This window comes from Neophocaena asiaeorientalis, unplaced genomic scaffold (assembly GCF_003031525.2).
Source record: "Neophocaena asiaeorientalis asiaeorientalis breed wild unplaced genomic scaffold, Neophocaena_asiaeorientalis_V1.1 scaffold443, whole genome shotgun sequence".
NCBI classification, from domain to species: Eukaryota; Metazoa; Chordata; class Mammalia; order Artiodactyla; family Phocoenidae; genus Neophocaena; species Neophocaena asiaeorientalis.
Genome location: NW_020171808.1, coordinates 528,874 through 545,667, shown reverse-complemented (window position 1 = coordinate 545,667; position 16,794 = coordinate 528,874). Strand labels below are relative to the sequence as shown.

The 16,794-nt window shown below is 41.4% G+C and overlaps 1 protein-coding gene across 1 annotated transcript in view; it reads left to right on the top strand.

The window, feature by feature from the left end:
- Positions 1-1,021: 1,021 nt before the first annotated feature.
- The window catches only part of NUP58 (nucleoporin 58), a gene marked incomplete at its 5' end in the record, with an annotated part of 33,124 nt that continues 17,351 nt past the window's right edge, over positions 1,022-16,794 (top strand). Inside the window, 7 exons of the mRNA XM_024750982.1 lie at positions 1,022-1,169; positions 7,973-8,122; positions 8,748-8,885; positions 10,343-10,453; positions 12,144-12,168; positions 13,485-13,550; positions 13,870-14,044. Of these exons, the coding sequence (XP_024606750.1) occupies positions 1,022-1,169; positions 7,973-8,122; positions 8,748-8,885; positions 10,343-10,453; positions 12,144-12,168; positions 13,485-13,550; positions 13,870-14,044 (813 nt within the window). The remainder of the gene's footprint in view (positions 1,170-7,972; positions 8,123-8,747; positions 8,886-10,342; positions 10,454-12,143; positions 12,169-13,484; positions 13,551-13,869; positions 14,045-16,794) is intronic.

Below are 16,794 nucleotides of genomic sequence, written 5' to 3'. Positions count from 1 at the left end.
TTTTTTTTTTTTTTTTTTTTTTTTTTTGTGGTACGTGGGCCTCTCACTGTTGTGACCTCTCCCGTTGCGGAGCCAGACTCCAGACGCGCAGGCTCAGCGGCCACGACCCACGGGCCCAGCCGCTCCGCTGCATGCGGGACCCTCCCGGACCGGGACACGAACCCATGTCCCCTGCATCGGCAGGCGGACTCTCAACCACTGCGCCACCAGGGAAGCCCCAACATAATTTTTGAAGTGTCAAATTGTCAAGATTTTTTGGCTTGTTTTCATAATTTGTTCTACCATTTATAGATAGCAAATTTGAGCCTCTGCAGCTTGCTAAGAACAGTTGAAAAGCTGTAAACTTTGTTCACATCACTTGTTATTATCAGCTGCTCTTTTTTAAGCTTTCAGGACCTCTGAAGAGGGTTTCTGCTGATCTTACACAGTCTTTTTAGAGGGTAGCTTTGCTTTGCAGCTTCCTCGTGCCAGGGTATGTCTATTCTTGTCCCTCATCCCCACCCCCAGGGCTGGCGATACAGCAGCAGAGAGGTGGTGGGGACAGCTTCGAGTAACGTTCCTATTTCTGGGCATGTCTTTATGTTAGCAGTCGGGGAAGAACAAATGAGCTTAGCAGTGTGAATTGTACATACATAGTTCAGAAGGAAAATGATCCATATTTGTAGGATTTCCAATGGCTGTTTTAAAATACGCTAGCTTTCAAACAAAAGCTGGTGAAAGCAGGATATATGTGATCTTGTTTATGATTCCTTGGCATCTGAAATCCTAAATGCTATAGATTCTGCTTTTCTTGAAGACTGGTGTTGCATTTTTTAAGAATAATTTTGTATGTGGATTTATTTTTATAGAGAACAGAAAAATATTTGAACGTGGTTGGTTGAAGGTGAGTTGTGATTACTTTTGTATCCTGTGGAGATGTGTGAGGTGCTGAAATGGAGAAATAATTAACCTCGAAGAGCTAACTTGCGTTTCCCTTAAATAAGTATTGGCTCTAGTAGACTTTATTTTGTGTTTTCTATGAACAAGCAGCCCTTCTGTGGGGCTCAGTCTTGGGAGCCTCGGGAGCACGGCAGCTCCAGGGACAGCACCTGCTCCTTCTGCTGGTTTCGGAGCCGGGCTCTTTGGATCTAAACCTGCCGCTGGGTTCACTCTAGGAGGAACGAACACAGGTAAGGAGGGTTGTCAGATTCTCAGGGAGTGGGTTTGGGGTATTCATTCTTTGCAGGTTCTGTCCTGTGTCTCCTCCCTTTACAAGGATCGTCACTGGTGGTAGACCTAAAAAATGGTAAATACTGAGATGAAAATGCAGACAGGGATGTGGGATCAAGGGTCAGAGATAGGGCCAGCCATTAGCTGTGACTTACTTCAGTGTAAGGAAGGACAACACACACGTACATTTAAGAATTAAAGGAAATAAATCTATTTAAAAGTAATGAATTAAAGTAATTCAAGTTTATGTTAGATTATGTAATGCAGTGTTTTATCTTGGTGAAGATTGAGTCAAGTTTACAATTTGGACATTAATTAATTTAGCATATGGGACAGTCAGCTTCCTATTTTTTTTTTTTTTTTTTCGGTACGCGGGCCTCTCACTGCTGTGGCTTCTCCCGTTGCGGAGCACAGGCTCCGGACGCGCAGGCTCAGCGGCCATGGCTCACGGGCCCAGCCGCTCCGCGGCATGTGGGATCTTCCGGGACCGGGGCACGAACCCGTGTCCCCTGCATTGGCAGGCGGACTCTCAACCACTGCGCCACCAGGGAAGCCCTCCTATTTTGCTATAACATTATAATTTACATACCTAAGAGATGTTTCAGATTTTATTATTATTAAAACAGTTGTTGCACTGGGAAAAGGGCAGGAGGTAAAGGTTTCTGGTGGGCATTTCAATAATGAAAAGTTTTTTAAAAAAATACAGATATTTGGGCTTCCCTGGTGGCGCAGTGGTTGAGAATCTGCCTGCCAATGCAGGGGACACGGGTTCGAACCCTGGTCTGGGAAGATCTCACATGCCGCGGAGCAACTAGGCCCGTGAGCCACAACTACTGAGCCTGCGTGTCTGGAGCCTGTGCCCCGCAACAAGGGAGGCCGCGACAGTGAAAGGCCCGCGCACCGCGATGAAGAGTGGCCCCCGCTTGCCGCAACTAGAGAAAGCCCTCGCACAGAAACAGACCCAACACAGCCAAAAATAAAAAATAAAATAAAATAAAAAAAGTATAGCATTGTCTAGAGTCTGTGCATGTACTTTATTTCTGATATTTAATAAAAAAATACAGATATTTTGTTATTATAAGCCAGAAATATGCTTCACTGGATCCACCATTTTAAAAGTTTACTTCCTTATTTACCTCTGTTCTCTGCCCTCAGAGTCTCTTGGTCTATGTAACCACCTTTTGCATTGAGCTGCCAGCCTTGACTGCAGCACTTTCACAGCTACACAGAGACCATGGAAGAACTGCAGGCGTAAACGTGAGACCAGCCAGTGTGCCTCTTGAGACAGTGCCGGTGTTTTGTTTGGACTAGCTTTTTTTCCTCCTTGCCGGATTTTGTTATAGGCAATAGTTGTTTGCATTTTACAACTCTTAATCCCTAATTGATCAAATTATACACAGCCTATGATACGAGAACCAGTGCTGTAGAAGGAACGCTGTATTAGGCAGTGGTTGTGGTGGAAGATACTGTGATACGCGTTAGTCTTACCAGCAGTGTCATCACTCCCTGAGGGTGATTCCAAGTCTTGCCCTGTTACAGGCCAAAAGAATGCCATCTGCCACTGGTGATTAAAGTTTATTTCTCTTTTTGTCCCCAGGAATAGCAACAGCTGTAACTACAGGATTAACTCCGAGTAGGAATTTTTGAGAGAAGGTCCCAGATCTGTGTTTTTCTACTCTTTCCTAATCTCTCACAGAGCTGGGCTATAGAAGAAACATATAAGGAACTGAATATAGATCATAGATACTGACTTTTCAAAGAACCTTTCAGTATTTGACTATTTTTTAAAAATCGATTATGTAATCCTTTTTTAGTTCAGAAAAAAAATTTAATACAGAATTGGCTTTTTCTGTCAAAATTTATTTCACATTTATAGTTTTCAGTCATTTAAGCCCTTTTAGTGAAAAAATAACCAAACTTCAGGCCAGAAGTCTTGGAATTAAGCGCTGGTTGTACCTCTGAATAATTGTGAGGCCTTAGATGGTCATATCTGGCAGGTTTTAGTTATATGTCAGATGAGGGTATTGTAATAAAAAGGTTTTGAATTCCCTTCCAGCTCAAAAATATCGTGGTTCTCTATCGTGATATGCTGCAGGGAATGTGGGTAACCAGGGTGACGGCACCTTGACCTGGATGCCAGGAAATGACGTGAAAGGACGAGAGGACAGTGAGGAACCGCAATTAAAGTGACTTAATTTAATTAAATGTAAACTTAAAATTGAAATAAATTAAAGATTGGTGAACTTTCTTCACTTAGATGCCGCTTACATGTTATCAACAGAAAGCACGTCTGTCTACCACCAAAGTTTCGGACAGGACTGGTTACAAGGGCGAGCAGTTGGATCCTGTCCTGAGATTTTAGAGCCTGTGCGTGTTTCACAGCACGTTACTCTGGCAGGGACTTCCACTTGTGGCAAGGACGATCCAGAAGCATAGTTTCTGACTTCTTTTCTCTGAGTGCCTTCAGGAGAAGCCAAAATGCAGGTCATTCATAATTTCTCCGTTTAGTAACTTAGCGTAACTACTAGTTGCTGGCTGTGGCCGGGAGTCTACACAATGCCTTGATCATTGAGTATCAGCGGAAGGTGGTGGAGGACCCTGATGAGGTCGGGGCCGCTGGGTGCCTGAGCAAGACCTTCAGCCTGTTGTGAGGCAAAGGGAGCAGGCAGGCCAGGCGATGCGTTCTTGTGTCATCTGACATGCGCTCTAAGAGACGCGTGAAAGGCACTAGGAAGGCTGAGGAGGAGGAGAGGAGTTGCTGATTGGCGGGGCAGGAAGCACTGTTCCAGGCAGGAGGGAGAGCGCAGAGGCCAGTCGTCAGAGGATCCAGGGAAACAGGTGATCTTCCGGGACCGGGGCACGAACCCGTGTCCCCTGCATTGGCAGGCGGACTCTCAACCACTGCGCCACCAGGGAAGCCCTCCTATTTTGCTATAACATTATAATTTACATACCTAAGAGATGTTTCAGATTTTATTATTATTAAAACAGTTGTTGCACTGGGAAAAGGGCAGGAGGTAAAGGTTTCTGGTGGGCATTTCAATAATGAAAAGTTTTTTAAAAAAATACAGATATTCGGGCTTCCCTGGTGGCGCAGTGGTTGAGAATCTGCCTGCCAATGCAGGGGACACGGGTTCGAACCCTGGTCTGGGAAGATCTCACATGCCGCGGAGCAACTAGGCCCGTGAGCCACAACTACTGAGCCTGCGTGTCTGGAGCCTGTGCCCCGCAACAAGGGAGGCCGCGACAGTGAAAGGCCCGCGCACCGCGATGAAGAGTGGCCCCCGCTTGCCGCAACTAGAGAAAGCCCTCGCACAGAAACAGACCCAACACAGCCAAAAATAAAAAATAAAATAAAATAAAAAAAGTATAGCATTGTCTAGAGTCTGTGCATGTACTTTATTTCTGATATTTAATAAAAGAATACAGATATTTTGTTATTATAAGCCAGAAATATGCTTCACTGGATCCACCATTTTAAAAGTTTACTTCCTTATTTACCTCTGTTCTCTGCCCTCAGAGTCTCTTGGTCTATGTAACCACCTTTTGCATTGAGCTGCCAGCCTTGACTGCAGCACTTTCACAGCTACACAGAGACCATGGAAGAACTGCAGGCGTAAACGTGAGACCAGCCAGTGTGCCTCTTGAGACAGTGCCGGTGTTTTGTTTGGACTAGCTTTTTTTCCTCCTTGCCGGATTTTGTTATAGGCAATAGTTGTTTGCATTTTACAACTCTTAATCCCTAATTGATCAAATTATACACAGCCTATGATACGAGAACCAGTGCTGTAGAAGGAACGCTGTATTAGGCAGTGGTTGTGGTGGAAGATACTGTGATACGCGTTAGTCTTACCAGCAGTGTCATCACTCCCTGAGGGTGATTCCAAGTCTTGCCCTGTTACAGGCCAAAAGAATGCCATCTGCCACTGGTGATTAAAGTTTATTTCTCTTTTTGTCCCCAGGAATAGCAACAGCTGTAACTACAGGATTAACTCCGAGTAGGAATTTTTGAGAGAAGGTCCCAGATCTGTGTTTTTCTACTCTTTCCTAATCTCTCACAGAGCTGGGCTATAGAAGAAACATATAAGGAACTGAATATAGATCATAGATACTGACTTTTCAAAGAACCTTTCAGTATTTGACTATTTTTTAAAAATCGATTATGTAATCCTTTTTTAGTTCAGAAAAAAAATTTAATACAGAATTGGCTTTTTCTGTCAAAATTTATTTCACATTTATAGTTTTCAGTCATTTAAGCCCTTTTAGTGAAAAAATAACCAAACTTCAGGCCAGAAGTCTTGGAATTAAGCGCTGGTTGTACCTCTGAATAATTGTGAGGCCTTAGATGGTCATATCTGGCAGGTTTTAGTTATATGTCAGATGAGGGTATTGTAATAAAAAGGTTTTGAATTCCCTTCCAGCTCAAAAATATCGTGGTTCTCTATCGTGATATGCTGCAGGGAATGTGGGTAACCAGGGTGACGGCACCTTGACCTGGATGCCAGGAAATGACGTGAAAGGACGAGAGGACAGTGAGGAACCGCAATTAAAGTGACTTAATTTAATTAAATGTAAACTTAAAATTGAAATAAATTAAAGATTGGTGAACTTTCTTCACTTAGATGCCGCTTACATGTTATCAACAGAAAGCACGTCTGTCTACCACCAAAGTTTCGGACAGGACTGGTTACAAGGGCGAGCAGTTGGATCCTGTCCTGAGATTTTAGAGCCTGTGCGTGTTTCACAGCACGTTACTCTGGCAGGGACTTCCACTTGTGGCAAGGACGATCCAGAAGCATAGTTTCTGACTTCTTTTCTCTGAGTGCCTTCAGGAGAAGCCAAAATGCAGGTCATTCATAATTTCTCCGTTTAGTAACTTAGCGTAACTACTAGTTGCTGGCTGTGGCCGGGAGTCTACACAATGCCTTGATCATTGAGTATCAGCGGAAGGTGGTGGAGGACCCTGATGAGGTCGGGGCCGCTGGGTGCCTGAGCAAGACCTTCAGCCTGTTGTGAGGCAAAGGGAGCAGGCAGGCCAGGCGATGCGTTCTTGTGTCATCTGACATGCGCTCTAAGAGACGCGTGAAAGGCACTAGGAAGGCTGAGGAGGAGGAGAGGAGTTGCTGATTGGCGGGGCAGGAAGCACTGTTCCAGGCAGGAGGGAGAGCGCAGAGGCCAGTCGTCAGAGGATCCAGGGAAACAGGAAAGGTACTTTGCTCTTGGAGTTTAGGATTCTGAGGGTAGGCATGGTAGGAAGAGGAGATTGGCGGAGCGGGTTAGGACCACATAGGAAAGGGTTTTGGGTACCAAGCCTTTAGAATCTATTTTAAAGACTAATGTATAGACTTAGTGGGAACCTTAGGTCAGGGGAATCGCCAGCATATTATTTTGTTCTTTTTTTAAGTAACTGAGATGATTTCAAGAGTAGATTAGAGGTTGGAGGAGACTGATCGTGGAGGTTATTGTAATAGTTCTTGAGAGAGAGATGGCCTGAACTAAGGTTTTTGAGGATGTTTGTAATCCAGGGATATCTCTGAAGTAGAATTGACAGGACTTGTACTGATAGAATACAGGGGAGCGAGGGAATGTCAAGGATGATTATGATTTCTGGCTTGAGCAACCACATTGACCCTGGGGGATTTAGGAAATTTTTTATAGGGAGATGTGTAGGGGTCCAGAGGGACATCCAGGTAGAGCTATAGCCTTTGGAGACTCAGGTAGATGTAGATTTAGACCCATGAACCTATAGTGAGATTCTGAAAGTGGGTGAGATGTTTCAGGAAGTGAGGGAGCAAGAATGGAGCCATCGGGAGGAGCATTTAAGAAGTGGACAGAGATACACAACTAGTACATGTAAAGCAGATAGACAGCGAGGACCTGCTGTATAGCACAGGTAACTAGATTCAACATCTTGTAATAACCTATAATGGAAAAGAACCTGAAAAAGAGTGTGTGTGTGTGTGTGTGTGTGTGTGTGTGTGTGTGTGTAAAACTGAATCACTTTGCTGTACAGCTGAATCGCTGTAAATCAGCTATACTTCAATTTAAAAAAAGAGGCGAGGGCTTCTCCAGTGGCGCAGTGGTTAAGAATCCACCTGCCAGTGCAGCGGACACGGGTTTGAGCCCTGGTCCGGGAAGATCCCACATGCCGCGGAGCAACTAAGCCCATGCGCCACAACTAATGAGCCCACGTGCCACAATTACTGAAGCCAGTGCGCCTAGAGCCCATGCTCCACAGCAAGAGAAGCCACCGCAATGAGAAGACCATGCACCAGAACGATGAGTAGCCCCCGCTCGCTGCAACTAGAGAAAGCCCACGCGCAGCAACGAAGACCCAGTGCAGCCAAAAATAAGTAAATAAATTAAAAAAATAAAGAGGTGAACCGAGGAGGGAGATGGACAGAAGGGACTGGAGGGCACTGACAGACACGGAAGCAGAGGAGGAGGATTTCAAGCAGCAGAGAAGATGTTTTAAATAGTCTTGGAGAAGAAGGACTGTTTTCTGTTGAGTATAAAGGAAAGGAGGGGGAAGTGCCGTTTTAGGTATATTTAGAGGTAGGGCTGAAGTTGAGTTTCAGTATTACCACATAGATTGGATTTTCATCTTTAGCATGCACCCTGATTTGGTGAATGGTTTTTCTCTCTCATACGTATATAAGTACATATACCTTTGTTCCATCTACGAAAAGTAGACTTCTAGGCTCCTGATTGATACCTGTATAATACACATGCAGCTACGGCAAGCTGGGATATTTTTTTACAGGCCCAGCGGCCACCACCTCTGCGTCCACGGCAGGCTTCAGCTTAGGCTTCAGTAAACCCGCGGCGTCCGCCACACCGTTTGCGCTGCCCATCACGTCTGCCTCGGCTGGCGGTCTCACGCTCTCGTCCGCTCTGACGTCGACTCCTGCAGGTGAGGCGTGTCGGGGAAGGGTGGCGTTTTCTGGTTGAGTTCTTATTTCACTCGGTCAGTGAATGTAGGTATCCACCTTTGGTAAAGATAACTTCAGTTTGGGAGAATTTTTATTTCAGTCATTCAGCAGTGTTGACCTACTGAATTACTGGTTTGTGAAGATCAGCCTTGAGCGTTAAAGCAGCAGAGGCCCTCTTGGAAGTTGGTCTCTTTACAGAGCAAAGCAGGGGAGCGGGTGAGAGGGCACACGTGAAACTATTGATGTCTGCGTTGTTTTCAAGGCACACTTTGGTGACAGGGAAGGGTAAAGAGTTTGCATAAACCTTGCTTGGCTTACGCTTCATCCGGTTTTGAGTGTGGAGTTGGTAGCCTGGGTTGAAAACTCTATTACTGTCTGGAGTCACTTACCTGATACCATGCTGGTATTAACCAAAGCCCTTATTCCTGTCACTGGTTTTTGCTTTAAAGGTACTATTTCTTTCTGTTCTTAAGTATGTATAATGTTAGCTTTAGTGAGTGGTTTTTCTCAAGAGCCAGGTTTATCGTGACATCAGTTTTTAAGAAGGTGTCTTGTGTTTTCTGTGATGCTCGCGCTCTTGGGGGCTTACGGGCTCACTGTTTATAGCGTCCACAGGATTCACTCTGAGCAGCCTGAGTGGGACGGCAGCTGCAGCCACCACTGCACCAGCAGGCCTCTCTTTAGGGGGAGCCTTGACGGGCTTGGGAGGGCCGCTTTTCCAAAGCGCAAGCACGGCAGCATCAGGTAACTGTGATATTTACTCTCCAGAAGAGTAAATATTCATGTTTAAATTTACTGTCTTTGTTTTGGTCTTTTGAGCAGATCACGTGGTCTCTTGAACCTTTATGTTTTCCTTTTAGTGTAAAAACTGAATTATAAAATATAGTTGTTCATACATGATTGCCATATTTTAGAAATGCATTTTCTCAGCATTGACTGACTAGGTAAGGAGGCAAGAAAGAGCCTGTTTCCGGAGTCAGTAAACTATTCTATAGAGAAATTTGTCTTTTTAATAAACGGCAGTTGGATAGTCTTGAATCGTTTAGCCTCTAAAGTCATTGTGGCACAACTTGACCTCATAAGCCGGCTTCTGGGAATGGCTTTCTGTTATAGATGTTAGGAAAGGGTGTTAGAGTGCTTTGAAGTCAGGACATTAAAAACAAGTATTAAATGATTTTATTATAGTCAATTTTGTAGGTGTCTTCTAATAACCAAATCATTAGTTGACTATAACGGTACATTTCTTTGCAGGATAAATAAACATCTTTCCCAAAGATTCCCATGGGAGCAAAACACAAAAATAATAGAAACAAGAGTTAGAGGGTAGTTTTTGTGTCTTGTTATTAAGTTTTTAGGTCTGTTCTGATTTTTCTTAGGCTCTTTGACACAATATTCAATGCTTACTTTATGGTTATGTTAACCTGAACGTGCCACTGAGTTTTTAAAAAATTCATAACATTCATTCAGCTATGTTTTTTAACACATTCTCAGGATTTAAATCCAGTTTTCTTTTATCCCATGCTCTTATCCAGTATATCCTGCTATTTCCTGTTTTTAAAGTAAATAGCATCTTGTCTAAAAAGAAAACAATTGTGTCAGCTTGAGAATGCATGGACTTATGTGATTGACCAGTGCAGGATCTTTGCAATTTTGCTTATTTTATTTATTTATTTTATTTTATTTATTTATTTTATTTATTTCCCCCCAGCTTTGTTGAGGTGTGATTGACAAAATTGTGAGATATTGAAAGTGTAAAAACATAAAGATTTGACTGTATACATTGTTCCCCCATCAAGTTAATTAACACATCCAGTGCTACATGATTTTAAAAGTACAGAATTCCAAGGCATGATTGGAAGACAAGATGTATTCACCTGAAAATATGCAAACTAAAACTGCTTTGATAGAGAGGGTTTAAAAACAACAAATAAAATCGAGTATCCACAAATATCCATGAACAGATACGTTCTGGCCGTTTTAATAAAGAAAATCACATCATTCAAACTACGTATACCATTGAATCCAAGCGAGATTATCAGTCTTTGTCCAAAGCATGCTCTAGACTTGTATCTTACTATTTGTCTAAATCAAGAATGAAAATAATCTGGGATCCAACTTAAATGTGTTTGAGCGCTTTGGTCAGTGGGGAAATCATTATAAAGACTGAGGAACTTCACGAGTGGCATCTGGCTTGTTTGTAGGACTTGGACAAAATGCTTTAGGTCTGTCTCTGGGAACTGCAGCAGCTACTTCAGCTGCTGGCAGCGAAGGCCTTGGAGGTATAGATTTTAGCAGCTCATCGGATAAAAAGAGTAAGTAATGTTACTCTTCATTTCACGTTCTAACAGTCCTGTTTACGGAACTTAAATTCTTACGTCTGGAAGATTGTTAGTTAAATATTCAATAGTAAAGGTATTATTTTTAAGTTTGCATTATAGTTCACAAATTTTGTGTGTGTTGTGCATTTAAGATTTTATTTTTGTAGACAGATTTGTATGTGCGTATGTCTTACGTAACTATCGTAATGCGTGTTTTAATATGCATTTTAAAAATCGGGACCGTGTACATGTTTTGTAACCTGTTCTTTCTCGTGTAATATATCACAAGTTTTAGTCAGTGTCCGTAATTCTTTACAAATATTTTAATGCTGCTTAATGTCAGTTTTATGAATGGGTGTGTCATCGTGCAGTCAGCCACCATCCTGCGGTTAGTGTTTGTTTCCAGATCTTCGCTCTGGGAAGCATCACCGTATTGGGTATCCTTGTAGAGAGAGGCAACATAGTATATGGTAGTTAAGTGTCGGCTCTGTAGCTGGTTTGCTGGCTGCAGGTCCTGGCTTACTGTTCACAGGCTCTGTGAGCTTATTCAGGCTATCTCGGTGCTTTGTAAAGTAGGGGAAATAACAGTCCCTGCTTCATGGGGTTGGTTTGAGGATTGCTGTTTGTAAAACCTTAGGAGAGCCAGGCACACAGAAGATGCTGTGTGCTTTTATTATAAATTTTGTTCATATTTTGGTTATTTCCTTAGGGCAGATATCTAGAAATTGAATCACTGGCTTATAGGGAGGGACATTTTGGAGTGTCTTGGCATATATCGTGAACTTGCTTTCCAGAAAGGTTTTACCACTTTATTTACTCACCAACCAGTATGAAAATGCCCTTCTTGCTGTGCTCTTGGCATGCCTAATATTCTTTAAAAATTTTTTTCCAACCCAAATTCATTTTGCAGTTTTTTTGTGGTTGTTGGTTCTGCATGTGTGATCTGCTTGTTGTTTGTTTCGCAACACCTATTCTGTTTCTGATGAAAGCATGTTCGGCTGGAGTGCGTGCGTACACGCTGCACTGACCGCTTGGAAGAGCCTAGAATGGCATGATGCATGAAGTTGTAAAATATTCAGTGTCCTGTATCTGTATAGGGATTTCAGAAATTGGACATGGGTTTTATTGTAGGAGGTACTTGTTTTAAAGAGTGAATTACTATCCTAAAAGTTGGTAAAATCCTTTTAATCTTAGAAAATTTGGATTTATTTCTCTTTGAATGAAAAGTTTTAAACATAAGGTCCTGTCTCTTGTTTTTACTTAATTTTCTTTGTAGTAACTCCATAATTCAAAAAATAGCCTTAGATGTTTTAGCAACTTATTTTTTTTTCTCAGGTGGAGCAGCCTGTTAAGAGGGCCTTAAAAAGTGTCAGACAAAGCTCTCAGGAGTTAGACTCCTAGGCAAGAAGACTTTTCAGGGAAGATAGTTGAAAGAGGAAGATTCTTGCCCTTGAAAGAAATAGATGCACATCAGCTACATAACTGTGTTTATGTGTACATAAACATGTCTGTAACATGCTGTGTTTAGAGTTTGTGACAAGTCGTGACATCACCTGCTGTTTAAGAGGCATTCTAAGAAATCCTTAATTTTTATTAATACCTTAGTTTGTGTTAACTTAAAATTTGTATTTGGAATACATTGCTAAATAACCTGTTTTTACACGAAGCTTCTTGAATTTTCTAGGTGATAAAACAGGAACAAGACCAGAGTAAGTTTACAATTTGACTTTTAAAATACTTTAATTAAAGAGTTTTACTTATTAAACTATAGGCCAATGTATGGTTGGAAGTAAATGGAACCTTATAGGTATTTAGAAGAAAAATTCTTTTAAAGTTTTTGTCAAAAATAAAATAATAAGCATAGGCTCTGGAGAGATTATGGAAGGTCAGATCTTTAAGAAAATTTATAACCATTGATTTCTAGGAAATAGTTGGCTTTTCCCCAAATAATATAAATAAGCACAAATATATGTATGTGTCTTTTTAACTTAGTAAATGTTGAACAACTCATGGAACTTTACTCTTGGAGCACTTTTTATTTATATATACAAATTAAAAATGTATATATACTGTTTATTTTATATATAAATTACTGTCCCAGCACCATTCACTGATGTTGAAGAGGGAGAATAGCCTCTATGTATGTCATATATACATTTGAAGATCATTATTTTCTTGCCAATTGTATTCTCACATAATTTCTATTACATTAAATAAAACATTTGTAAATAAATGACGAAGCTCCCGCCTCCCAAACATCTTGTGTGTATTTGTTACGTAAAGGGGGAAGCAGCGAGAGCCTGCCGTTTGCCCAGGGTTATGTCCCCGAAGTTGTACAGATCTGCGGCTCCCCCCATTACAGCCCAGTTACATTTATTCCTGTCTTCCTTAAATAGTCATCAATCCTTTAAGCTACTCCTAGGTCTTATTTTGTTGAAGAACAGATTGACATTGTAAAATTTTGTGAGCAACTCATTGTGAGAAGTTTTTCAGACTTCCTTTAGTGAATGCTGTAATATTTTTGAACTGAATGAAAAGTCAGTCATGGAATTTTTGAGCTGGAGGAACTTAGATTAATATTTCATCCCGTCTGTAGTATTTTCTTATTTTGTTCTTGAACATTTAGTCAAATGCGTCTACGTGTACTTATAATAGATGCCAATCTCCTTAGAAAAGAAACCTCCATGTCAGATGAATTGTTAGTTATTTTGTAGATCATGAAGTTTATTGTTCTTTATAAAGAACTTCAAAATCATCCAGGAAGACTGTAAATGGGGAATATTTGCTCTGTTTTCTTGTATCTTAACACATACTGTTGTAGAACTCAGCTGTCAGCTTTTTTTTTTCTAACATCTTTATTAGAGTATAATTGCTTTACAATGTTGTGTTAATTTCTGCTGTACAACACAGTGAATCAGCTATAGGTATGGAAGACCTAAAGAGACATTTCTCCAAAGAAGATATACAGATAGCCGTCAGCTTTTTATGATCTCTGGTATTAATGCGCCTGTGGCATCTTTCTTAGGGATAGTAAAGCACTGAAGGATGAGACTCTACCTTCTGTCATCTGCCAGGACGTGGACAACCTGCAGTAAGTGTGTGAGGTGTCATCAGTAGATGAATCAGACTGGAGTGCTGGGAGGTGTTTCAGGGGGACCCTCTCCTCCTCCTAAGCGTTGTAACTTGGGGAGCATTGTGGTGCTTTTAGAAATCAGGGAGAACGCAGAACAATGGAATTAAATAAATAAAGGAATTAAAATTCTGTAACTGCCATTCTGTGAACTGTAGGTGAATTTTTAATAGTTGCTTCTTAAAACACTTGGACTTAAAACTCTCACCAGCCTACTTTTTTTTTCTGTATAAAACCAAAGGTGTATTTTTTTAAAACTGAGTTTTATTTATTTTTTTAGGAAATTTGTGAAGGAACAAAAACAAGTCCAAGAAGAAATTAGTAGAATGTCTTCAAAAGCAATGCTTAAAGTGCAGGAAGATATTAAAGCTCTGAAGCAGCTTTTGTCATTGGCTGCCAGTGGATTACAGAGGAACACTCTCAATATTGACAAATTGAAAATAGAAACTGCTCAGGTAAACTGTCATTTTATTGTAGGATTTTTGTTTGTTTTTCAAGTAGAAATAGGTCTTTTTAAAATTATGGAGTTTCATACCGACATGCTATAAGAAAACGTACAGCGCATATACTTTTAAATTACTATACTAATAGTTACTGGGTTTTATTGAGTGCTTACTATGTATGAGACAGTTTTCTAAGCAATTTAGATATATTAACCTAGTGATTTTTCACAACAGCCCTATGAGGTAGGTACTGTTATTACCTCAGACAAGAAAACAGGAGAGCTCTGTTTCTAAGAGCATAGATTCAGACCCTGGTGATCCAGCTCTAAGCTTATGCTCCGACTGCTTTGTTTCACAAGCGTGCCTACTGCCTAAATTATTATATTATACAAGAGGGAAAGACACATTTTTTTAATCTGTCAGTGGTTAAATATAAATTATATCATGCTTTATAGATATTAAATTCCAGTGACTTGCTAGTTTCGTTAGGTCTTAGTTAATAAAAATGGTAATGAGGCTGATACCTTCTGTCACTAATGTCTTCTTGCTTCTTGTCCCAGTGGTATAATATATAACGTAAAATACCTTCTTTACATCAGTGGGGAAGAATGATGATAGATGATTTACTTGTTTTATATTTCACAGTTATACAGTATACTTGATCTGATCGTGGCAATCTAGACATCTTTCCCTAAAGTTTTCCCTGATCTGTTAATGAACTTTCTGTGATACGCCTTTTTAATGGGTTTATCAGAATGCTGTGCTTGTCATAAATTAAGTGATAATATTTTAAGTAAAAATTTTTTAAGTGCTTTGTGTTTTTTTATTGAACTGTAATTGACATATAACGTTATTTTAGGTGTACAACATGGTTCAATGTTTGTGTATGTTGTGAGATGATGACCACAAGAAGTCTAATTAATACCCATCAGCACGAATAGTTACAATTTTTTTTCCTCTTCAGATGAGAACTTTTAAGATCTACAGTCTCAGCAACTTTCAGATCTACAGTGTAGTGTTGTTACCTGTTGTCACCAGGCTGTAGGTTGTATCCCCAGGACTTAGTATTTTGTAACTGGAAGTTTGTACCTGCTTATGTGTCTTTAAGTCAACTATTGGAGAATACTTTGTGACATTTTTAATAAATGTGTTACCAGAAAAAGCTAATCTAAACTATGATACTTAAAGAGGATTCAAAGGCTTTATTGTCTGCTTTCACGTTTCCTGGTCACTTACAAATGCTTTGGTTAAATATGAATAAAGTATTCCCCCATGTTTCCTTCCCACTTATTCTTCCCTTATCATCAGATCTTTCAGATATCAGAATTTCCTAGGAGGAACAGAATGTTACTTAAGCCTTTAGACTGTGGAGAGTGTTTTGACTCTGGTTAAACATTATAGGAAATTCTAAATTTCATGTGTGAAATTTTGATGAAATTATATGCACAAGGTCATTATGACAGTAATAGGGGAGGCAAACTCAAGGGGAAAAGATGAACACGAGAACAGGAACCGTTGTAACTCTCACACTGGGTGATTCCATCCACAAGCGCGTGTGAGACACTTGTCACATGACCAGACTTGGCTTTCAGAGACAAAAGGAGAACTCCAGAGTACGAAAGTCTTGTGGGGTAAGTGAAGTGCTCAAAGACTGAGAGAGAAGAGGGTGGGAGTCGAGAGTTCCCTTGAGGGAAAATGGCTTCTGAGTTGCGTTGAGGAAAGTTTAGATGAGAACTCAAAGGGGTTTGCTCTGTGGTTTCTCTTATTTCAAATACACAGGGATTCGTGCTCTACCCACAGTCTCGTGAACTGCCAGTTGAAAACAGAAACATTCTGACTCCCTTAGTGAAGGAGTTATCCATCTTATTAAATCCAAAACCTTTTGTTCAAAGAAAGCCTTTCTGGGAAATAAAAGCAATTCTGAGGTAAGGAGCAGCGTTGAGGTTGTGAAGACCAGAACCTTATGGAAGCGAAGTCTTTCACATGCCCCGTTTGGGGGACATCACTTAAGAGTTCAGATAAGTTGCGTGGTGAATGTTTTCTATGGGCAGGGCAGGTGCCGCGTGGTTCATTGAAGTTATATTGCTGAATCCACAAATTCAGAGAACCTTTTTAAGCACCTGTTATGTGCAGAGCACTTCCTCTGGCCTTTGGGATCAAAACGCTTACAGTATCCTAGGGAGAGTGAGCTAAAGCACTCACGTAAGTGTTCCAGGGACAAGGTGTGACGGAGTGCAGAGGGCTCAGTGGGTGCTTCCAGCCCCCCTCCGGAGCAGGATGGAGCGGTAGTGGCACACTCAAGAGTTGAGCCTCCAGAGCTGTGGCGGTGGTTCCCAGGCCGCGAGGAAGGGGCAGGGTGACGGGGAAGGCGCGGAGGCAGGAAGAGGGCATGTTGGAGGACCCGCAGGCCGTTAAGCGTTACGGGAGGGGGCCCCCCAGTGCGACCCAGGCGCGGCTCAGCGCTGGGCAGTCCAGGCTCTGGGCCCGTGTCCAGAGTCACAGGACGGAAGGCTGAGGTGGAGGGTAACATGGAGGTGGAAGGGACAGTTAGAGACCGTTAGAGACTTCACAGCTGGGCAGTAAAATGAGGGTAAGAAGTTGCTGCAGAGGACATAAAGTTAGGATAAGAGACTTCTTTTTAAGTAAGGGAAACTTAAATAGACGTTGAAATAGAGGTTGCAGAAGCAATGAAATGATAGGAATGTGGAGTGTAAGTGGGTTAGACGCATTATGAGTCTTGAAAAACCGTTGGCTGGAAGATA